This window comes from Columba livia, chromosome 2, assembly GCF_036013475.1.
Source record: "Columba livia isolate bColLiv1 breed racing homer chromosome 2, bColLiv1.pat.W.v2, whole genome shotgun sequence".
NCBI classification, from domain to species: domain Eukaryota; kingdom Metazoa; phylum Chordata; class Aves; order Columbiformes; family Columbidae; genus Columba; species Columba livia.
Window position 1 is genome coordinate 114,115,488 of NC_088603.1, and position 25,764 is coordinate 114,141,251.

Below are 25,764 nucleotides of genomic sequence, written 5' to 3' on the forward strand. Positions count from 1 at the left end.
ATGGTACTTATTTATTTTTTTAATATAAGGAGCCTATTGTTTAAAAAAAAATCAGATAGCTTTAAGATTTTAAATATATATATAAAAAAGGCCCATGCATAGAATAGAATCCAGATGAATTTAAAAATTATGCAAGTATTTTCTGGGTCTGGTTGAAAAACAGATGCTGCCTTCATTGTCAGTCTCCATTTTTCACAGTATTTAAATATGAATTTTGACACATAGATAAAAAATTGGGAAAAAAGCACGAAATAAAGATAGAGCGAATGTTTGTTAACATTTTTTAAAACAAATGCTGGACCTTGTATTGATTTGACTTGCTTTGTCATAAGCATTTGCTCCCACTTCATCAAAATCACCTACTTGGTAGCTCACTGTATTGGTGTAAGTGGGTAAGAATCAATCCTACCACTTTCTCTTTTGATTAAAAGGAGGAACTGTTAAAATTGGATAACGGTTTCATTTGTCATGCCCTCTGCAAATGCAGATTGTTTGGTCTTTTCAGTAACATTATTATGTTGCACAAAGATGACCCTTTTTAGTGATTTAAGATGTAACTGGAGCAATCCAAGTACAGCCAAATCGATGGAGGCAATCTTGCTGTATTTCCAGTTTTCCAACATTTCTTTATTACATGTAATAGAACATTTCAGCATAATAACTCAGAGGTCTTCAGATACAGAAGATGGAAAAAAATGTTGAAAAGCAATTCTTCACGTTTGGATTTCACTACATCAAGTGAAAATGATGAACTTATACACGAAAATACAATTTGCTCCTTCTAAAGTCTACATCCTTATCTCTTGCAAAGAACACACATCCATTTCCAGCCCCTCAAGGTAAAGACTAAGGCATCTATCACAAGAACAGTGAGTGTCTGAAGGATTTGGAAGCAATCTTTTCATAACATTTCTTCGGAAGGGAAGCAGGGTTACTCAAAATTCATAGAGATTATTAAGTTTACGTCCACACAGCAGATATGGTACCATGTTATTTCCCATCAACAGTGTTCTCACCTGCTGAGAATCTCTCTTTGGTTCAAGGCAGCCATTCATTATGAGGCATTAGCACTCTACTGCACAAACCAAAGTTATGCCCCACCGCTGAACCGGGCAAGCCCCCAGCACACAAGGACTGTGTTTGCCTATCTTTCGAGCCCTTCATTTTTGTGATTTAATAGGCAAGCAATTTCTTACTTCAGCAGATTTGTTCTGTATTATCAAGTCAGGTATTTCTGGACAAACGTGTGGGTGTTTAAAAGCCTCCCAGGGTTCCCCAGAGCTCTGCCGTATCAGTGGAGTTTGCCCCGGCAGCAGGGACGCCTCATGACAAGAAAAGCTGATCATCTGCAAGCTTTCCTACTGATGAATCCAACTCTTCCCCAGATCTAAACTAAGCCTGTGGGTTTTGTCTTTTTCTTCTTAGCCTTCTTTGAGGCCTGCAGAAAGTTATGAAATAGATTTTTCCAGTCCTCCCAGGAGCAAGGCCAGGTTCACTTCTTGACCTCAGAAACAAAGCAGTCCGTGAAAGCCAGTCTTCACTGCCTAACATAAAGCAAACTACAACATGCAACATAAGGCAATATTAAGACTGAGAAATGACAAGGAATGTATCAGTATTGGGGAGGAGAAATAATAAAACCTGGCCATATTAAAAATTCCAGAAACAACAGCACTGAACAACACAATTTTGGCTCTGCTGCAGTCTTCATTACTAAAGTGGAAGCATGATATTCATCTGCAAAGACTGCTTAGTTGGAAGGAAGATTTCAATTACAAGCCAACAAAAAATAAATTCTTTGTTGTAGGGCATCATTTATTTTTAGAAGTTAAGTCATCTTATTCTGTAACCACTTGAGCATATATATATATTCAGGTACTGTAATGTACAGCCACATATAGACTCTTATAAGACATACTACTGAAAATACAAAATAACCCTTACAGGACTGAATCTCCTCTCAACACCATTAATGTAAATCAGCTCAGTCAACTGGGGGACATTGATGGGAAACTTAAGTGAGGAAAGAATTGGGCTCTGATGCTTTGAACAAGCTGCCCAAGTATATTTTAGAAATGTGAAGGTTGTTAAACTGTGGGTTCAAGAGCCCAGAAGACAACAGAGGTGTAAAAATGATAAACTCTATTTTTCATGGTGAAACAGATTAAGGAAACAAAATATGGTCCGAGAATACATAAATACTGAAATGGAAGTTCTTACCAAAAGAACCAACAATTTAACACAAGTAAGAAACCAGATTCTTATCAAAGACCACAGGACTGGAATGGCTGGTTCTCATTAGCATGAGTGACATAGTGTTTATATTCCACGTATGCTGGTGGAATACGGACCCTGAAATCTCCGTGACCTTGATGTGTAATATTTATATCTACACCTTTAGCCTCTTGTACATAATGAGATGTAATCTTTTAGCTTTATGCACTTCACCAGGCATTCAATTAGAAAAAGCAAATTTTTTGGGGGGAAGAATGCTAAGCGATTTAGACAGAAGGTAGTGAATCAAAAACTGCAAAACTTCAGCTTTCAAAAATAGCCTAAGTGACCTCTTACAATACTCTGACCACTCCATCACAAGCAGGAGGCAACCCCTGTGAAGAGCGAATTCTGGCAAAGTTCTCTCTTCACAGATGATGCACAGCTTAAGCTATAATGAGTTTTTGGGTTACAAATGCTGAACACATTAATATTCCTTGATGATAATTATCACAGTATAAGCACCTTTCCCAATGTGAGTAGCATAAAGCAACTGAAGCAGCATTTTTACTACATTTGAAACAAGCTGGAAAATGGGATTTTCTACTCTCGTAACCTGAGGTCAACATACATCAAGCTATGCATATTAAATATGTCTATCCTATATAACTATATAGACTTTTCCATATACACACACATGCATGCAATTAACAGCTTAATTTTTTGAATACTTAAACAAATATGCCATACATATGAACATGATTTCCCAAGCAAAATAAATCCAACATTTTAAATAGAACTCAATTAAATTGTAAACAGGCTACACTGCTATTTCTTTGAAAGTGAGCTATTTTTCTACAATATTTTTAAAAAAGCAGGTATTAGCTGCTAGCAAAATTGAAGATACATATATGTATATATATACACACATACACACACACACATATATATATTCACCCAAATGAAAACAAAATTTGCAGAAAACCACTGCCTTCCACTCTTGGGGGTTAAACCACTACGTGCAACACTAAGTGTGCCTCATGCCCACCACAGATAGCCTTTCTTTTTTAAAAGAACACCTGAAAATACAGTTCTTCAGGGGGCCAAAATTCTTGCACACAGCTCACAGACTAAGTAACGAGTAGGAGGACTGGAGACATCCCCAGGAAGCAGAGAAGCGGGAGCCTCCAGCCAGGCAGCCGAGCACCTGCAAAGCTGCTCCATACCTGTCACTCCCTCCCTGCACGGGGCAGGACCGTGCTCCTCCAGGCAGCAACAGCAGCAGTGAACCTGCTGATTTAACACCCAGACAGGCTCACCCAACCTTGGCACCCTACTCTTAAATGTGAATGGGGCAGGGGGAAAGGGTGCTCACCTGACACAGCGCCTAAAATCAGCGCGCCATCCCAAGAAACAGAATGCCCATTGCATCACACACTGAAACCAAGTTCCTTCTGAAGATAACATGAGATTCACCTCCTTAAACAGTATAAATGGGCTTGGCTGTATTTTAAGTGCAAGACATTTAATTAATATACAAGTACTTACTGAGGATTAATTAGCATACAACAAGGATCTGAAACAGGAAGACGTTTGTCAAAGAAGACAGGGTTTCTCATGATTTATTATTGTTTGATTAACAACATCATGCAGCAACTATGTTATTAAATCTCTGTTTTGCATACTACAGAACCTAAAAGCGTTACCTAGTGATGTACTGTCTTAGCCTCAGAAGAAGGTAACAACTTGATCTTTGCTTTTCTCTCACCCCCAACTAGGAAAACGTTCATTGTTACAAATGATGTACTGGTAAGGAGCCTTTAAAATATCACACTGTGGGTTGCAGGGTTTTTACTAAATGCTATAATACTGTTTTAATATTCCGTACAAATAAACTCACTGCAGCTTTCTTCTCACAAAATGGGAGTCAGTTTGAACCCTTAATCCTAAACATGGGAATCAATTCTGGTGTTCTGTGGGTGTGAAATTTGCTGAACGTATTTATGCCATGTTGTCCTGCATTTCCTTTAGGAAATATGCCATGTTACAACCATTTCAAGAGCTAAAGCATAATTTTTACTTATGTGCTGCAAAATGTCTCAAAATCCCATTTGAATATATGGCAAGCTTTGGAGGGAACCTTTGCTAAATATTTAACAGTACTATTGGCTTATTAAATACTGTAATGTGAAAGCCATGAAAGGATGATATAAAGCACATGACCTTTTTTTTCACTTAACATTGGCACTCACTTTGAACACTGTACAAGCTCATTCATCAGAAGAACTGATGCATTCTAAGAAGTATTCCTTCTTACCAGATAAATGTAGCAATGGCATCTTGCTATTATAAAAATGATTAAATCCCTCCTTGGTTAATTGTGTAAGATCTGTTCCTCTGCAGTTAGAAACCCCTCTCCATTCTCCCTGCTAAAATATCTGAAAATTAAAAGTGATGTAGTGAAATTGGGCTGGCACAGATATATTGCTTATATGAAAGGCAAACCTAGGGGAAAAGAGTCAAGTACAGAACATGAGGATTTGGTTTATTATACATAGAAACTGCATGCCTGACCATTTTACAGGTAGAAAATTGAATATGCTTCTTTGCACATCACAATGCATTTGACAAGTAAGTAATATGGTGACAAACGCATTAAAAATACAGACATAAGACTGAAAATATTCTATAAAAATAAACATGACCACGAAAATAAAATCAAAGTAACCTGATTCATGACAACAGATGTGTTTAAGTAGGAATCACTGGAAACAAATTCAAATCCACAATGAAATATATTAATATAAACTAACAAAAAAATCTCTTGGCGTGGAATTGCCTGCAGAGTGTGTATTTATACTGCAAACACTATAACAATGATTATCTGTCCTTCCAGCTCTCAGTGGAGACTCCTGCTTTTGAAAATGTCTTGTGGTGACTTACTAAATTCAGGCTATTTCAATTAGTATTACTGCACATTAAAAATTAATTGTATTAAAGAGTGGATTAAGGTTTAAATTTCATTTCTACAGTGTGTGTGCTAGAAATGACAGCTAAAAATCAATGCTCTCTGGCCCATAATCGGAAGTTTGTACGACCGAATAGTGTGGAACTGGCGTCAGTTTCAAAAGAATTGATAGTTCAATTCAAGGTGTGTCAGCTCTAATTCCTGATTTAAATGGAAGTGCTACACAGCCACAGTATCAAGCTAAAGAAGAAACGGGGAAGAAAAGCTTCCTTGCAATGAAAAAAATGTGTCATCTTCATAACGATGGAAAAAATCCAAATTACAGCTGAAAATTCATGTTTGGTATCACTGAGGGAAAAAAAAAGATGTTTTAATGGGATGATGACTTCATTATGGAAGACAGATATTTTTTTCTGCATTTAGAACACACTGTTAAACACACACCCGGTATTGCAGTTTAGGCCCCAATCTTACAAACACTTGAGAACATATATAGCCTTATTCCTGTATAAAAGGAAGCTTGTGGCATCTATTCATGTGAATAAAATCATCTACACACTTGCACGTTTTCAGGATCAGACCTCTCCATTACAGTGCCTAATGTATGGTGGTGCCACGCCAGCCCATTTGAAACTTCTACTGTGTGCAAGAGACAGAGATGCGGGTACAGAAGTGAGCCTGAGGACCCTGTGACGCTCCTGCTTTGGGACACTTCTCTTTGAGCAAACAGTCCCAGCAGGGACAGCATCAAAGAACGCGGCTGCTGGCACCGCAAGACGACACAGGTGAGAGTCCCGACACTGGAGCTTCAACTCTCAACCCTTAGCAGGGCACCAGAGGGGTTACTGAGTCCCCGAGCTGCAGTGGGAGGGTTGGCAGGAACGTTGCTGCCAAACTTATGAGCAGCGTAAGTCATCAAGCATCAGGCCTGATGTTGTAGAACATGCTGTAGAACACAGGACAATTTCTTGGCCTCCACGTATACAAAATCACTGCTTATTTTCCACTTTATCATCTGACAAATCATGTAAAAACTTCATGACTGAAGGCTGCTTCTTGTACAACTAAGGCAGAAATCTGCACTCTTACCTTGCTTGTATTTAGACACTGTCACTGTAAGTTGGAAAGATTTTTGAAAATAAAATGTCTTTATTAAAATATTTGTATCCTTACAATGATAATAATTTCTATTTCTTGAGTGAAAATGAATTTTGCGGAAGGTTCCTTGAGCTCATGGCACTCAATGATAAACTGACACCATCGCTGTAAATCTTCCTCCGAATGTGAACACAGAGCCAAAAGGAAAGGAAACAGCTCAAGCAAAATCATTTTTGCACTCTTCTGTATTGCAAAATGTATGGGGAATAGCAAGAAGGGAAAAAGCATGTTCCACCTGTTATAAATCTAGTATTCTTCCTGTCAGAAAATGGTTAGCAAGAAATGCCTGTCACTTCTATCAGCAACGAACTCATTTTTTAAGAGCAAATGATGAAGAACACCGCAAGTCTAGTGAACAGACCAAGCTGGTGTCACTAAAGTATTGCAAAGCCACCCAGGACACCAGAGCCTGGAATTGAACAATCATTGGTGTGTACCTAAGAGACAAGTTGATGTCCAAAATGTTTTTAAAGATCCCTGGTGCCGCATGGATGTCCAACAGCAAGTTTGGCATCAAGAGAGTAAAGAAGATGGGTTGTAATAACAACAATAAAAAAATAATCTGGTGCAAATGGACCCCAAGGTGTAGTAGTCATCCCCATGCAACAATCACCCTTCACTGCAATTTACTGATGTTGCTTCATTACAATACAGCATACAAAGGGGGCAATATTAAGGCATACTATTTAAAGCTACAAGATCTGTGGTGCCAGCTATAGCTGGTACTGAATTAGGACTGTAGATGAAAAAGAAGGTAATTTCAGCAGAGAATAAAGAAAAACAAAAACTCTCCTGAAGGTGCACAAGTGTGTCATTTTTACAAGACTTAACCCAACGCCACAATAAGCGACTGAAGCTAAAGAGTGCCAACACATTTTATAGTGTGAAGCCACAAATCTGTTACAAAAGCACAGCAATAATTGGTTGCAAATTAATGATACCCAAGGAAGACAAAGAAATGCAACTGGTTTAGGCAAGGGAGAAATGCTTTTATATGATAGCAGAATATATAGAAATTAAGAAAGAGGTTTGTGCAAGGTACAGGACCTGTAGAATAGATGGATTGCAGAGAAAAGTCCCATCAGAGTTCCAGACCCGAGCGGACGGAGGAAGAAATGCGGCCGACCCAATATGAGTGATAAAGCATACTTCAACTTTATTGCCCGAGATAGCGTGCATTTATACCAAATACCATAATTATGCATACTTGTCTCTATCTAATAGGCTAAGCACATTTACTTACTCCACCTACTTGGGTTTAGCTAGCTATGCGCATTCCACATTCTTCTGACTCTTATCTCTTCAAAAATATCCTGACCCTGCCTTAGTTAGTACTTTTCCGTTCCCCCCTTTCCCACGGCCTAATAGACAAGCTAACTAAGGCCTACTTATGTCAACTAAAATGGGCTCTGCTCGTACAGTTGCTTGGTGGACTCATGTCTGTGCTCCTTGAGCCAATCCCCGACAATGGATCTTGAAGCAACTTTCAGAATTGCAGTGACCAAGGACAAATTCTGAAGAGGAATAAGCCAATGCCATTGACACAAGGAAGCCACCACAATTTCTGCCAGCTCTCTTTCTGTTAACTGGTTGTGACTGGGGAAAAAATGAAGGACAATTTTTGTGTGGAGAAGGTGATGTCAAGAATAGAAATCAGCTGGGCTGCATTTGTGAAAAGCGATGATACAGTAAAAAAGGAGGAACAATTTTTTTTAAAAAACCGGCTTCTGAAATGGATAGGAAACATGAACCAAATTTGGGAGCTCTAAGGCAAGCAGCAGAATTCCCCATCAGCCAATAATAAAAACTACAAATATTCAATACCTTGTTATTTACAGTATTACAATAATTTTCCTTCTTAGTTTACACTAACTAATTTGTCTTCAAAATTCTCTGTGGGTAAGTACTGCCTCTATCTCACATTTCATTGACTTGGTCTAGGCTAGTGAAAAAGTCATTGGGAATGTTGGAACCACCACAAACTTTCACTCATTAACACTCTTGTTTTGACATTTCTGAACCAAAAATTGCCTTTGTAGCCTGTCAAGCAAAGACTTGGGAAGAAGGAGTTCCCCCTCCAAACAAGAAAGGACACCACCATACAGCAAAAGGAGAGAGGGAGAGACTGTGTCATAGCATGAAAAAGTTAACTGCGTTTTGTGGGAGATAATGGTGTAGGAGAATTCAGAGAGCCTTCCACATCTTCTTTTTAAGGAGATGAATGAGAAGGATTCATTTAAGAAAAAAGGGCAGCTAGAGTGCGTTGAGAGTGCTTCTCCTGTCAGAGAAGAGAACTTCTGCTACAGAAGCTTTAGGTTGAAGCAGACAAAGAAAATCACCAGCTCACAAAAAGGCTGGCCTGGAGGACCCATTGCAAGGGTTGAAAGAGATGCACATGCAGCACAAAAGCAGCAGTTGATGTAAAATACGATAACCTAGGTGACAGATCATAGAAATTAGAGTCCTATTTTCTGTCACCTAATTTGTTCCCATGCACCACCATGAAGGATTTTTCCTGGCGGTACAATTCCGGTCTGTACTGCCAGGCACACTCCATCACTGGTACAACTGCAGCAGCAGGTAAAAGTAGAGTTCAAATATTAAGAAGTATCCCTAAGATTAAGCTTTCTAGGCTAGCTCTCTGCCCAAGTGTATTTATTTAATTTTTCACTATTTTCATTTTCATTTTGTTTTCATTTTAGTCTTCTTTTTTTTTTTCTTTTAAGCTCAGCAATATTTTAATTAAAAAAGGTTAAAAATACCATCCCCTTTTGTTCTAACTTGAAGAATAACAGCACACAAGGAGCAACGTGGGTTAAAAGTTCAAATTTGGCAGGGAAATGTCACTCAGCTGAAGAGAAGAGTATTTAACTGTTCTGGTGAAAATTGGTTTTGATTTGATCATGTTATGACAGTTTGCAAATCACACTTTGCACTAAGTGATATTTGGGTTAGGCTTTTTAACGAAACTTCGAAGCAAATGGAAGGCTGCGTTGCCTCTGAATGACTAATTGAATGAGGCAGTAAACATCAACATCTCCCAAGTTGTTCAATGAACTACCCAGTGCTCGGCAGGAGTCTCAACTGGGGGCTGGGGGGGGAATTTTTTTTGCACAGTTATCTAATGTCTTGGCACTCGCATAGGTGTGCAATGAAAAGCAATGAAGCCAGAAGCACAGTGGGTTCATTGTGAAGGTCGCCTGTGAGAGGGTTGGGAAAAAGGGTACCTAGCCAAACGGCAAGTTATTAAGAATATACCACTAATATACCACTGAGGTCCCGAACTACTACACTCTAATAAAGCGCTGTGTGAGAGAAAATTCAAATTGTAAGGCTAGGCACTGGAAAAAGAAAACCAAAACAGGACATTACAGGCATATCCTTAACTCTGGCCAGTGTACATGTGTTTTATGATTGCTTTTGATTATACAAATATACTATCCCTTTTATCATGCAGTCTAACCCAAACACGAGACCTGTACCTTTCAGTATAAACGCAGTGAATGAGGCAGTGTTTTGAAGTCAGCTTTGTCCAACACACTATGAATAGCATATTCTGTAAAGTCTCTTGGATAAGTACCACATATATCGGATTATATTCATGTAATAAAAATAATGTGTTATGTGGCTTTGCACCTTTGAGCAGGTCTCTTTCACTCTGCCCACTGCTTCATTTCCTCTGGGGCTTCTCCTAATGCCCCGAATTGCACAACATATTCAAACACCAGCTTAGTTAAGAAAAATAAATCTGCCAAAAGGAACGTTTCTTCTTCCCTTCTCCCTATACATTGAGTTTACCCCTATAATTAAGTTACTTTAAGGCCACATGACACAATTACTCAGTTCTGCCCCACTGATATGTTGGTCCCATGGTTTTACTAGCATGTTTCATTAAGAGGGTGTATAATTTTTCAAAGGCAGGAATCCTGAGATTAAACTTCAGGGGCTTGACATTTTTGCGCATGGAAAATTTTAGTTTGGTAATGTTTACATTTCACATTTATCAATTAGATTTATTTTTATATCACAGACATTTGTATCTGGTTTGCCGGTCACTAAAGCAGCTGTCTCACAAGCTGAAGGACATGATAAATAGGCCATTCAGCCTATATACACATGCATGCATACACCCATGTATATAAGAAAAGAGTGCATTCAATCACAAAACAGCTTGTATTTTAGGTAGGTATCACCATTTCACTTTACTATTGGTTTTCCACTGGCTCCACTTAAAGAGTAACTCCACACGTGAAAAAGGGTGTGCAGGAGCATCTTCTGACCAAACACACTCTATGAGGCATGAAAATATATATATATATATATTTACCTAAATCTCCTTCTAAGCTCCCATAAAGCCTGAACTGAAAGTACTGCTTGCTGAAAGTGTGGTGCTAGCTCGACCACTATGCTGAGGAGACAGAAGGAGTTACTTTCCTCAGTAGGGATCATTGAGTGTGTCACTGGTTAATTCCTGTTCTATGCTCCTCATTAGCATTACTCTCAAGTTTCTGGTTATCATATCCGAAATATTAAGACATAATAAGTACGAAGGTGCAGATAATTGGATATTAACCAGAACATACTTGACTGGGCAGGAGGTAGGGCCTTGCTTAAACTAATCCTGAAATGTATTAATCACCAATTAATGAATGGGTTTCAAATTCATTTTCTATTATAGAACACCTCTGAGTATCTAAGCTTTTTCTAATAAAATGAGTTGGAATAACAGGATAGGAATAAGAAACACACCAATTTGAGGCTGGTTTGAATTAATTCCCTATAGCTTGTTGTTAAGTTCATTGAAAACAATAATCCTGGTATGAGTGACTTTCTTTATAAGGTTGAGAAAATAACCATATATTATAGCACTTACAGGCTCTATTTGCAGGTGCAAATGGTCATAGAGAGGCTAAATTCAGAACAGAGCTAGTTCACTGGAGAACTGCTATAACACTATCTATATTTCTTAGGAGCAAATATAGCTGTATAAGACAAGCAGCGTAAGACCTGCATCAACTCCAGATGGATGTTGCCAATTAATGATTTTCAGTGTGAAGACAGGTACACCTGTCAACTTCTCTTAAAAAAAGAAAAATCAAACACCCCCTTTCTCCACCCCAGCCCAAAATGTGCTCCACACCGGTCCATTCTGGTGACCCAGGGTCTTGGAGGCTGGAAGAAGAATGGCGAAAGGGCAAATACTCAGAGATTATGAAATCCAGTTAAAAAGTCTGGTGGGGTAGAGGGGAGAGTGAGGGAGGGTGGTGTTAAGCTCAGAAGCCCCAGCTTCAGACAGCTTTGCTGATTTTGCATTACACATGTACCCTTAACCAGCATCACTAACTAACTTGACACGGTTGCACTTTTCTCAGCTAAGACAGTAACGAGCTGCACACAGTTAATCTCTAAATAATGAAAGTTTTTGTTAGCTAGGCATATTTAAAATGCAAAAAGAAATGCACAAAGCAGAAACAAAGTATCAAGTTGTTTTTTGTTTTGTGTGTGGGTTTTTTTTTGTTTTGTTTTTTTTTTTTAATATAGTATCCTTACATATCCAGGGTAATTTTTAAATAGATACTTCAGCGTTTTTATAATTTGAAGTAGGTACCCACTACCACACCAGAAAACACCACCAGAGATCCTTATCGTTACTAATGAAGAAAATTATAACAGACATAGTTGAAGTACTATTATTCCCCTTCCTCTCTTCTCGCTGTTCTCAGTGTTATTTACATTGATGCGAATTGCAAGTAAACCAATATTATCCATCTCTCTGTTTTTTCCTTAATTTGTTGACTTTAATTTTAGTAAGTCTTAAATAAGCGCTCACTGAAGATGAAGTAAGATATGCAAGCAAGTAGTCCTTTTATCAACAATTTTGCCACAGAAATACACAAACATTTCAATGGCTCTTCATTAGCAAACAAATCAACAAGTGATATTTTAATGCATGACTTTATTCCATCTCTGTGGGGACCACAGTTGAGAGTGTGATGTACAGTACAGAGAAAGAAATCATCAGCCACAATGTCCCAGGGCTCTATCCATTGAGGACTTCTCAGCCTCTGCTTAAAGAGTGCATTTAATTGACTGATAGACAGTAGCTTCTTTGTTCACAGAAGACAGCGAAGTAATGGCAGCTTGAAAATCGTACCATCTACAGGATCTCCTGAGACTAGTAACAGGGGGATATGTGTCAGGAATAAATAAATAATCTAATTATTAAGCCACTTCCTGTCAAGTTAACTCCAATTTGTTGGCTTTTGAAGGCAACAAAACGAGGCATTTTTCCTCATTATGCTTCTCTTTTTATACCACTGGTAATCACAGGCGGATTAAAGGGTGCCTGATTGGTTTTTTTGTCAAGGAACTGAGAAGCAGCCAACAGTACAGAAAAACAGAGTTGGGGTTAGAAGAAATTTCATGCTTGTCTCCTTTCCAGCTCCCTAACAGCCCACACTGCTGCCCCATACAGTGCTGCCAGCTGTACAGCAAATGTGTACCCCTCCAACGGCGGCCTACCAGGCCATGGGCTCCATCCTGAGAGCCGCCAGATACCTTGCAATCTTGGCAGGTAGCTACTGCTGTCATAGGCATAATTCTAAAGGTGACCTACGAAACCCCGTCAGCTCACCGAATGCAACAATATGAGCAGCCGAAGCTCGACACCCACTCTCCATATTGGCTTCCTTTTGTTTCGCTTCCTGCGCTGGCATCGCGGGGAGAAACCTCGGGACTTTCGCCCTCGAAGAGTCGGAGGCTTCTCAGCTCAGAACGGGGACGATTTAGAATAGCAATGGTGCTGTGCTGACAGCTAAACATGGCCCGGAGGAATGTGCTACGGCTACTGACAAAGGCTGCAATACAAATGGTCAGCAGCAAAGAACAAAAGGGAAGGCTGACACCCTGCCATTAATTCAGCCCCTGGTGCCTGAGTATTAACGTGTGCGGTATATCACAGCAGCGGCTCAGAGGAGAATCTTGCAGCAGGCGGAGGGAAAGGAACAACTTTTGTACTGCCTGGTGTTACCTTTCGAGATCGTTCCCTCCACCGAGTGCGGCTCACACCACTGGCACTTCTGCAGGGAAAAGCTAAAGCTTACATGTGTTATGCTTTTTGTCTACAAAATGAAGTCCAGTCTGTACTGTGGACGTTTTCCCAATGCTTCTATTAGTAGTATTATCGTTACTATTATTGTTAATAATAATAGTGTTTAATAATAAGACATTTTCATTCAATTTTATTAGGATTTTTTGAGTCTGAGGTGCCCCCCTCAGAAAAAAAAAAAAAAAAAAGAAAATAAATGAATGGATGTTTGCACACTACGCCCTGACTTAACCATTTGTGATTTTAAAAGACTGGACGGTCTCAAAAAGCAAGCCGTCTCAAAAGCAAGCAACCATTCCTACCTCCAGCCCCCAAAATGAAGCGCCAGCTCCAGGCAGAGCTGCTCGGCGGGGGGACCCCACAGCCAGGCTGGGGGGATGGTGGGACGCCTGCAGTCCCAAATAGGTGACACACATCACCTGCAGCCCCATGAACGGTACCGCTCTGGTGTGCTTACAGCTGCCTTTGCCATTCCCGAATACGTCTTGAATTTTTTGTTAAATTGCGCAGATAATTAAAGCCTCTTCATATTTACAGTCTGCTTCATTGGTACCATGAATTCTGTTTTCAGTTACTGTCTGCAAATTCCCTCTCTGCACAATTTCCTACTAAGCAATAACACTTCATTTTACATAAGTTTTATCTGATGTCCCCATACAGAGCTGCCAGCTGTACAGCAAATGTGCCGCTCTCAAACTGAGGCCTACTAGGCCACGGGCTCCATCCTGAGATCTGTGAGGCACCTTGCTGTCATTGGCAAGCGTTCCCTGCCATCGCTGCTACCATCGCTCCACACCACACACAACTTAAAATCATCTGATTATTAGAATTTGTGGTCCACACTCCATTTTATCCTTTATTTAATCTATCCCCAGACCACACATTTGTTTAAATGTTTTGGCTGGTTTACAAATCATGCAGCCATCTGCACAGTAGGTGTGACACCATTTTTTAGACAAAAGTTACATTACGAAACAACAAAGATAAAGTCATTTGAAATGCTTTGGTGTTTGTTATTCTGCCTGGTTTGCTTGGACCAACTCTAAGAAATAAATAGAATTATCTGTGTAAATCGATGAACATCTATGAAAAACAACACCCAGCAGAACGCAGAGCTTGCTCCATTACCTACGTTAATATCATGACAGCTGAGGAGAGATGACCTGGCCCACTTCTCATCTCTCCTGTACAGATGGCTATTAAAGAGAAAGTATCCCTTTTGTATGGTCCATGCAGAAACCCTTTATGGGCTTTTCAAATAAGCCAGCATTGCCCACAGGAGAGTAGCTTCCTGTTAGTATGAAACAGCTCAGATTTTGTCTATTTTGTAACCCAGCTCCTCACAAAATAAACCTTCTCAGATTTAACACCAAATGCTGGGTTTTATTCTGGGTATTTCAGTTACATCTCCTCATTTTGCAGACAAGGTGACCAAGTTTCCTCCAACTTTCAGACAACTTCTTACCAGCTCTGCCTGTTAATAGAAGATTCTCAGGCATCCAAATGATTTCATGATACTAAGAGGGTATTATCCACCTCTTCAATACAAATCGACAATTTCCATTGCTAACTACTGAGGAATCAGTGAAAGATGACTGACAAAAGGAAGTCTCCATCTCCTTCCTCCTCTAGTGTGCAGGTGCACATCTTTGGATGCTTTTTCTCCTAAACCTCGAGTGGGAGAGACTTCTTAGCATCAGTTTTACTGTACAGCAATTCAACTAACATTCTGAAGACATTTTACTTGAGGTCAACATGGTGCAACAAGTATTAGTTGCCCAGCACACCTTTCTGTGCATATGAAAGGAAAATCATGTTTTTTAATGACCCCAGGCATTAGACAAATAACAGAATCTGTGAATGCCACGTGCTATTACAACTAGAATAAAATTTTCCTCGGCTCCAGAAAGCCAATTGAGGTATTTTCTTTGTCTTCACATCAGGGATGTTGTCCACATGTACACTGCACATATTTGAGGTAAATAAGATGATTTATTTTTATAGGTTTATTATGCATGCAGTTAATACATGCATAATGCAAACATGCATATCCACACAACACACAAGCATATATACTCATTATCTACTTATATCACTGTCACTGAAAAAATAAAAAATCATGAGTTGCACTAAGATATGTCTTTACGTCCTCTAATGGTTACATATTACTTGTTATTGTAAAACACAGCTGTAAAATTTCTTTGCAGATATATTAAAATGTTAGATCCCACTTTCTAGACACTCTTCTTTTTAAACTACAATTGTTGCAGCACAGATTTTTTTTATTGGGGTTTAATGATGTATTTGCTGTTGTAAACTAGAATTCTTGTCAACTGCAGGGTTGCTTCATCCTGTTTTCCCATTTGCTTCCTAACTTGGGTGAGTGGCATCTTTTTTTTTCTTTCCCTTCATTTCCTCCTTCTGCTCACAGCTGTAGCCTTGGTCAATGCTACATAACATCCTCCCCTCAAAAATAAGCTCCCCCCCTCACCACAACAGACTTCACAAAACTTGTTTTATACATGATACTGAAAAGGTTAAAGGAAGAAAAGTCTCTACTTATCAGAAATGGCCTATATACAAATTGTCAAAAGTAGGGTTGCAAAAAGGTACTGAGTCCTGACCATGACACCCTTCCCCTTTGCTCCCTGACCCTTCGAGGGGTAGTGGCTCTTGCTATGACACTGGGGCTTGCTTTCTCCATCATCAAAAGTAGCAGCAAACTACAGAGATTGTGGCTGTTTCCCCCTTTTTATCATTCTCTTTGTCATCCTGATCAGTCCTCAATGGTAAATGTGCTGCTCTGTTGTGCACAGCCAGCGGCTCGCAATTTGCTCACTATGTTTCATGAGACAGTTGTTTGTGGCTGTTTGGAACACATTTACCTCTTTGGGGATTTATGCGCTAGTTGCAATGCCAACCTCCATAGTGATAGAGATTTCTTTCTAACTAAAATAGATAATTAGAAGCTGGTAATTATTGGTCAAGAATTATCAGAGTGAAAAAATTAAGCTCTTCATAAATAGTTCTTGGCAATGTCATCTCTTTACATTATCTCATGCCTAACAGCACTTTACTCAGAGCACTTACAAATTTACACTACTGCTGTTGAGCCTCATAATTTTATATGGAGTAATTCTTTTTCTGAGTTAAACATGTCTGAACTCCCCCAGTCCTGAGCCACCCTGTACGTGCATGTGTGCAAAATTCTAGGCAACTGTTTAGTCTATTTACACTGAACTGCATCAGATACTACAGATGTAAAAGAATCAGTGGAAGAAAAAAAAACCAAACATTTAGCTCGTCTCCTTAAAATAACAGGGAAAATAATAGGACGAGCAGTGGAGTGCATCAAACAGAACACAAACAATGGCAGACTCTCTTCCTACTCTTTCAGGTCAAATGCCAACTGTAAACTATGTGATGAAAACAAAGGGATGCCAGAAAGCCTCCCTTTTTTCCACAGACACCAACACCCAGAAATAGAATTTTCTCAAAGAAAGATCCTAAAAATGCTACGTGTTCCACACAGGTGGAAAGGTAAAAGAAAAAAGGCAGCTGAAGAATTACCGTTTATGCCAGTACTTCCTAAACCCATATGAAACACACCTGGATTTACATTTCCTCCTTTCTCACTCAAAAGCTGAGACACTGTTTTACCACCAGACTCCAATACACACATCAGCAAGCATGTTTTCATTTGGCAATCATCCTCACAATTATCCAAACAAAAGTACACGCTCACATCTAGGTCCAAAATTATGCCTAAACAGAGGGCCTATTTAAAAAACCCCAGGGTTTGCCTCGCTTTCTGTCTGCTGGCATTCCCTAACCTAGGCTTGAATCAGTGAGTAGTTTAAGTAAACATGAGCATTGCTTGACAAAGCACAGTGTGTAGGTATGTGCAGACAGATCTGCCAGTCAGAACTCCTGGACCTCCACTCACTTAATGCAAGCAAGCAATTCCACTTCTTCGCCTCTTTGTCCTCAACTATCCAATGGAAAAAGCCTATTGCCCTGTCCCATCACAAAGACGCTGGGAAGACTTGATTAAAGATGGAGGAACAGTTTTAAAATGGGAAGTTCTAGAAGTGATGAACACATAGTTACTGAGGAAAGCCATCTCTCTGACTTTTTTAAATATATAACTTGTATAATAACAAATGTAAATTGTATTGTTGTCAAAGATACTTGAGGTTACATTCATTGGGTCATCTGCAGATTTTCTTTTCCATTAGGTGGCATAATCCCTCTTGTGGAATTGATTGAAACGTATAATAAAATCTGTATAAAACACTATATACTCTCCTAACAAAAAAGAGTAAGAGGCTTTTCAAATAGCCTCTAATCCCTCTTCCCCTGCTAAATGTCTGGTTGAGATTATATTTGATTAGATAAAAACACACACATACACACAACCTAAAAATGCCTGCCCTCAGTGGAGCTATTTTAGCCAACAAAGTAATTCTGGTTGCCTTATTTAAAAGTCTAAGTTTCACATTGGAGTGTCATAAAGAAATCTTTGCCTCAGTGACCTCCTATAATGCAACATCTCTCTGTGGGTGTCAGCAACATGAACTCAGTTTACACCTTGGGATCATGTTCAAGGGGCACAGCAATTAGATGGGACACCATCAACTTTTCTAGGCTCCCAAACTGTAAAAAGGACAGTGAGCACCAACCACTTTCCTCAGCTGGCTGAGCATGTACCTCTATCAGTGGTTCCCACCCATTTTTGAGTGGAGTTTGGCAGATGACTTTCCACCTTGTTTGTCCCATGTCTCAGCTGCCTCCCCTTTTCTCTTTTCCCTGAATTATGGTTATGGAATCCTTCAGGTAAGAAGACATTACCTCCATCAATAACCAGAACACAATGCTAGCATTTTGCTAGGAGAGGAAATACCAGTTGCTGAGGCTGTGTGGTGATGTCCGTAAAGGCATTTATTGCCCCTACATTTGATCTAGGGATTATCGCACTGTTTGATGTTTAACGCCTGCCTTCCCAGATTACCTTCCCTCTCTCACACATTTAAGTCCCTCCTTTTCTCTCTTTCTCTTCCTGAAGCTTTCTCAGCTTCCCTTCCCCAGAGGAGCCAAGACACTACAGCTTGTCCTGCCAATCTCCTACTGGGAAAGCAGGGCAGGAAGACATATTTTTATCAGATACATATAAAAAAAGGGAGGGATCAATGTGTTTAGGAAACCAGTTGTTTTCTTTGGGAAATGTGCTGTGTCAACAAGTCAATATTCACGTAAGTGTTTCATCTAACATATTTTTCAATCTACATATTGATATACACACATATGGATATACATATGTGATATGTATTATACATTCACAAAAACGTGTTTGCATGCATGTTTTCTGTATTATATGTAAATATTATAAGCCTACCTATAGAGGCATATAAACAAAGGCCAATTTTAAATAGCTTGGTGTCACCCCTTGAATATTTCTCTCTAGACAGAACGTAGTCTTGGCAAAAGGCTTGTGAACAATGATATAAATTAAAGGGGAGGAGGGAGAGTGAAATAGAAAGATAGCTAAGGAAAAATCCAATTAGTGGTGAGAAGGCTAACAGAATTGGAGATCACAAATTATTTTTCACTGTGCTTCAATTTCGAGGTCACATTCAAAACTCTCTGGAACGCTGATATTCCTTTCACTCCACCCCAACACAAAATCCCCTTGCGTTTGCTTAGCGAGGCTACATCATTAGGAGCTGCACTGTTAAGCCTGGCAGTGCAGATAAGAATCTTTCACTGAACGCAGATTACCACAAGCATGACCAGCAAATCTCCCTGCATGTTTTGCAAGCTCCTTCTTTATTTCACTGGGAAGATTTTATATTAAGAACATTTAAATCTGTGTCACTATGGTTATGTCATGAAGCAATATCATGCATGATTAGATACAAACCAGACAAAACAATTAAATATTTTTAAAAGCTTCTCTTTCTCATTCAACCTCATCCAGCTTTTAGAAATAAAGCACAGGCAGTTAATAGCCCAGTTTAAGAAAATCACAGTCTTTTCAGATCTGCAGGCTAAAGCTAGCTAACTGGGTTTGTCCTGCTTTACTGACTCTCTCCTTTCTCTCCTCCTATTCTGACCCTTTACCTAAATTCAGCCAGAAAATAGAGGGGGGGGGGGGAGAAAGAAAAGAATATGTGAGTATTTCATGAAAGAAGTGGGCTCCTGTTCTGAGAATGTGAGGCACTTGGGAAGTGGGTGGCAAGCAAAGACACCACTCTGCCATTCCAACATCACCCCTTACCTGCAGTGCCCATATTCCCTAACACGTTTCAGTGTCACTATAAGCTACAATTAAGAACATGTCAAGCACTGGATTCAAAGAAAATAGCAGAAATGGTGAGTTCTCTTGTTGGAATAACCTACTTTTAAATTCCATGTTACTGACCCAGATTGAATGCTGTGAAGCAGTTCAAATTATCTCCTTCCCGAAGACACAACATATCAAAACTAAGGCTTAATCCAACAGGCGAATCACTTTGCTCCTTTAAAAACCAGCTCGTCGTTTGCGTTTATTCATTTTTATGAAAAGTATATAAACTGTTCATGCTGTAAATGTATTAAAACTTATAAATAAAGTACTTGGAAAAATGGGCTATTAAGTTTTGGCAGGTAACTTTCTTTTACAGTGCAGCCAAATTTCTAGTGCTTATGGAAGAAATCTGCATGTTACCTTGAAAGGAAAAAAAAAAACGAGCATCAAACTACATATTTTTAAGTTATAAACTGAAAAAAAACCCAGTAAATGCTCTTCTTTTGGATATGTAATTACTGGCTTCCAAACTATATAGTTTGGTCTGCGCTTTGCATACTTTTATATTATTATAACAATAAAAACAGTGTAAGGGAAGCAGGAGTATAAAATCAATAGTATCCATTTCTGTCTTGAAATGCGAAATTTGGAAAAGAGCTAAAAACAAATGAGACAACCCTGGCAATGTTATCTTATTAGCGGGCAAATGATGTGCTTGATAAATTTAATTGGCTGATAGAACTCTTAGTGCTATTATTGAGTGGTTACCAAATTGAAAACATTATGGGTAATCCTAGGGGAATAAGCAAATAATAGGAAAATATGAATATCAAAGAAAAAACAGCTTTTGTTTTATTCCAATTTATTCCAATTTACAGCCTTGTAAACATCAAGCCAGGCTTGGGTTCAGGAATCTTAAAAGACTTTTTAAAATGCCTGTACCTTAAAGAGCAGATTCCATTACTGAATACCACAATTCCTTATTTTTCCAAAGAAATTATAGTATTTAATTGTATAGAGATACACTCAGGATTTTTTTCCAGACTGCTCAAACACAACAAACAATACTATTTTATGGCCATTTTAATTATTTATGTTTCCTAACGACAAAAACTCGCCAGTTTCGATTTTGGTACCAAGGTGCTTGAGAAGTACACAGTAGTGTCATTACCATAATAACTTCTGAAATTAAAACCTGTCTAAAACTCTATGGAAAGCTAACATCCAGTTCATTAACCATTCCTGTTAGTTTGTTTTCAATAATGCAAAAATGATTAGAAGTTTAATTTGCTAATCACCTGTGTTTTGACTGGCAGTGGATATATAATTCTCTGCAGAAGTCTAAACTAGCCCTTGCAGAAAATAAAATATGCTAATGCTTTATCAAGTCTAATAATATGAATAAAAAAATCAATCATGCTTAGGTTAATCATTGATGGATGCACAATTAATTTCTCCTTAACTCTGTTTAATTTTAGAGGCAATGATGATCATGAGTAAGAGATATGGCTATCTGTCTTTGAGAAGTTTTAGTGCTTCACTTACCAATCATGTGGTTTGCAACATGAACTTGGATATCCCATTCATTGTAGAAAACCATCTGACATTTGATGCACTGGTAGGTCTTCTTCTAAAGAAACAAGGGTAGATAAAATTTACTGAAACATGCAATCGGAACCATTTCATCATAACTCAAAATACTGAGTTTAAAGTGGTCATTTAAAGCTCTCCAGGAGTGTTTTCATTAAGGCTTAATTACTAATATTAAACAATAACACTCTGCAGTTCTGTAGTACCTTTTATCTGAGTTTCCTGACAACTCTGTAGAGATGATTGGCTTTTTCAGCCTTTTAACTCCATTGTCAGACCAGGAGTGCTAAAACACCAGCTTTACATTCACGGAAAGCAAAATGCCACGAGGATATGTGGGATGTGATCCAAACAACGCTGAGATCAACGTGAATCCTTCATTTTATACCAACAGATTAGGCCCACTACAGAACTGGGGAGAAGCCAAGAGCAGAATACAGAAATCGGAGACCCGCTTCTCCCTCATTCTCCACTGGGCTGCAGAACCTCCTCCGCACCGCACATTTTCAATGGTCGGTCATCTTCGACATCTTTCAAGGAGGGAAAAACCCCTACTAGTCTGGACAAATGGCTACTGTGTCCGGGCAGTTGCTTCAGTATCTATTGGCAAAGCTGCACTAAAACTGGGAAGGCTGTCTGGAAACTAGCCAGAGAGCAATCCTTCTGGCCACATCAGATTGTGTCTGACTTAAAAATCATTGTGTGTACAGATCAAATCTCATTATAAACCAGGAAATGCATTACTCTGCTTTCTTTCATGCACAGGAAAAGTTTTGCATTTATGTCTTGGTGTCTTTCAAAAAAGATCTGCTATTTCATTTTTCTATGAGGTATATAACTCTCCAAGAAACTTCAACATCCTAAGAATGTGTTTGTATTTTCTATTATTATTTTTCCTGACCTGAACTGGCCAGAGATTTAATATTGGAAAGCACTGCTTTAAAAGCTAAAACTAAGAGTATATTCGAAAGTAAGGTTTTGGTTTTTCATCATAAGACTTAAAATCTGCAGTTATCCAGGCATTTAATGAGACAAGTCAGATTCATAAAATTATTCAACTGCATAATTGTAGCATCAAGGACTTAAGTCCTAAGGTAACAGTCCTGGAGAGCTCAATTGTTGTTTTGAAGATGCAATGAAGGCAAGGTAAGCCCTGAACTGCCACATCAAGGCACTAGCTCAAGAGACACGTATCTTTCTGTACAGCCACAGGCACCTTGCCTACATCAGCAAAAAATGAAAACAAAACAAAACAAACATAATTTTTAAAGAATGTAAAGTCACAAAAAGCTGGCACAAATGTAGTAAATTGCAGATCACATATATATTAGTTGGGGGAGAAGTAGGGTTCAACAGATAATGCGCATCAAAAATACAGCCTGTCCTGTATATATTTAACTTCTGAAAAGTGTTATGCAGCTGGTATATCAATTTAAGAAAAAAAAAAGTGGGTTTTGTTTTTTTTTTTTCCCTGACTCTAAACATTTTTAAAGACTTGCTGGATTTGCTACCAGCATCTAAATTCAGATGCCTTGTCCCAGACAGATAAAGTGCCCATTCATTAAGTACCTTTCTACTTCAAGCCTAGAGGCAGGAATATTACTTTTGAAACATATATCATTTTTTCTTACCAAGTTAACTGAAAAATTAGTGACTAACCAAAGCCAGCCCTGAAATTAAGTGTTCCTGTGGGTTCCTCTTTACAAATCTCCCATTGCTTCTCATACACAGAGGCTATTTTAATTTTCTTGATGACAATAACAAATTCATTGCATTGCTTCTCAGTGGAAACAATCACAAGCCTTTTTTTTTTCCTGTTTTTAATTTAAATCAACTTTAACTTTCTGAAATGTAACCAAGTTAGATACTTATGTAGACAAATGCAATCAATGAGCACCCAGAAAACAAAGCTGCTTTGACTCAGTTTAACAGTTACGATCTGTAAAGCCTGCTGTTTTAAAAGATAGAACACTTCTCTTTCCTGTTTTTCTGACAATAGTGGTAACATTGGTAGAAACCCAGATTCAGTCAAAGGATTTCCTCTTATATGTTGGTAAATTTAACCTTAGTGCACTACATCTAGGTCTATCAAAGACCTATAAATAATGACAGTCACGATCAATGATTTATTATGCTAAGCTCTTTACAAGATGCTTTTTGATGCTGACATATAGAACAACAATATTACATAAATAACAATCAGTCTTCCCCTTTTTTAAAACATAGTTTCCCTTTAGAACTAGTTAGAATATATTTCTTACTCCCTCATGACTGGCACTATATATTGTTTATTAGCATACCCCTAGCATTATTCCTGATATGTGACTTTGTTCAAAAACAAAGAAACATAAACTTAATGGCTGGTCTTTTCTCTTGTTAGCACAGCAATGCAGAGTGCATGTCAAGAATTGTCGGCAAAATTATGACTGATGTACATAATAACAACACATACAAAGGTTGGGAATTTTTTGAAGCCTAATGCCAAACAATAAAGTCATTTGACAACAACAAAAAATAATAATTTACTAGCAGTTACTAGCCTCTTCAAAAACATCTGACATATTTGCAGAATCACACACAGAGGTTTTCTTTTCATCATGAAGGGAAGAATGTTTTTGTGACTGCTGCTTGATCAAACACTAGCTCTTTTTTGTTTCTAAACATATTCTAAAATGTCGACATCAACTTTTATTAGCTCGACACACAGTCATCTCAAAGTGTCTAAACTTGTGCATGGTTAAGTTTTTATTTTAAAAGCAAACTCAGTAAATTCCATTTACTCTTAGATTTTCAAAGTGATCAAACCCTGTCATTTTCACACCACGCTGAACAAAAACCACATACTTATTTCCATATATTTTGCATTCTACAGAAGCCCTTTTCCACTGCAACCTACAGTTACTCCCACAAGCTTTGTCAGAACCATGGGACTTGCACCTGTTTAGTGGAGCTGCTGGGTCCTGGCTAGTCCCAATTCCCTACTGGGGTGAGATCCAGGGGGAGACCCAGCCCCTCCTCACTCCGTGTTCCCACAAAAGGGAAACTTGGGGCAATAGGACAAAAATGAGCCCTGGGGTATTGCAGCTCTGTTTTCCTTGCCTGCGTAGCTGGGGAAGAAGCCTTGCAGCACTGTGTAACACAACACAGGAGAAAAATTGTCATGACTCAAGGAGGCATTTATAGAATCATAGAAACATTTCAGTTGGAAAAGACCTTCAAGACCATTGAGTCCAGCCGTTAACCTAACACTGGCACTAAACCATGGCCCTAAGAACCTCATCTATGCATCTTTTAAACTTCTCCAGGGATGGTGACTCCACCACTCCCCTGGGCAGCCTGTTTCAATGCCTGACAACACTTTCTGTAGAAGAATTTTTTCCTAATATCCAATCTGAACCTCCCCTGGCACAACTTGAGGCCATTTCCTCTTGTCCTATTGCTTGTTACTTGGGAGAAGAGACCAACACCCTCTGTGCTACAACCTCTTTTCAGGTAGTTGTAGACAGTGATAAGGTCTCCCCTCAGCCTCCTTTTCTCCAGGATAAACAGCCCCAGTTCCCTCAGCTGCTCCTCATCACACTTGTGCTCCAGGCCCATCACCAGCTTTGTTGCCCTTTTCTGAACTTGCTCCAGCAATTTGAATCTCTCTTGAGTGTCTCCAGCCCTTTGTGATAGAAGATGGCTCCACAGAGGGAGCAGCATGGTGCTGTGAGAGCCACTCTTGCCTTGCCTTGCTTTGCTGCAGCTGTTCAGAGCGAGGAACCCTGGCTGAGCTCCCTGCCCCTCTGCCCGAGTCACCTCTGCCCACGGACGGCTCAGCAGGACGGAGCAGACACCCAGGCCTCGCTGGTCCAGCTCACAGCCCAGGGCACACCAGCCCCACATAATGATGAAGGGTAGACAGCTGGAGGCACTTCCACCTTCACCTGCCACCACTGCATTTGCCAGAGGACACCTGGCAGCCTCCTGTGAGAGACAGAAACATGACATCTTTCCCATTCTCTCCTTCAAACACACAAAAAAAGCAGACGCACATTCCTTGTTACAGAGTAATTTCATATCAGCAACAGTGGGTGGGCCACAGAAGACCCTTCCCAGTGCATTTCTATATGGACTGAGGCAGGGCCAGCATTGCATTGGAGAAGCCGTACTGCACTCTCAGCTGTGCCTTGTTGCAAAACTTCCAAAGATTTGCTCCTAGGAGAGTGACACATACATTATCAGATGGGATTAGGAAAGTGGTTTAACTTTTTCTTTTTATTTCTTACATTATTGTGGCCTCATATTTTCATGAAAAACTCTTCAACAAACAAGCCCACAATCCTTCACTAAACCCCCTCCTGTCAAGAACCTGTGTCAATTGCTTTCCTACATGCTGAGCGTAAATATGAGGCCAAGTCATTCCTGGGGGCATTCAAAATTGTTGTTGAAGAGTAACTG

General features: G+C 39.2%; 1 protein-coding gene across 16 annotated transcripts in view; it reads right to left on the reverse strand.

Moving 5' to 3' along the window:
• ZNF521 (zinc finger protein 521) overlaps positions 1-25,764 on the reverse strand; it is a 235,677-nt gene that overhangs the window by 98,297 nt on the left and 111,616 nt on the right. For all 16 annotated transcript variants that reach the window (XM_065053371.1, XM_065053367.1, XM_065053366.1 and 13 more), the window contains one exon: positions 21,280-21,364. In XM_065053371.1, the coding sequence (XP_064909443.1) occupies positions 21,280-21,364 (85 nt within the window). The remainder of the gene's footprint in view (positions 1-21,279; positions 21,365-25,764) is intronic.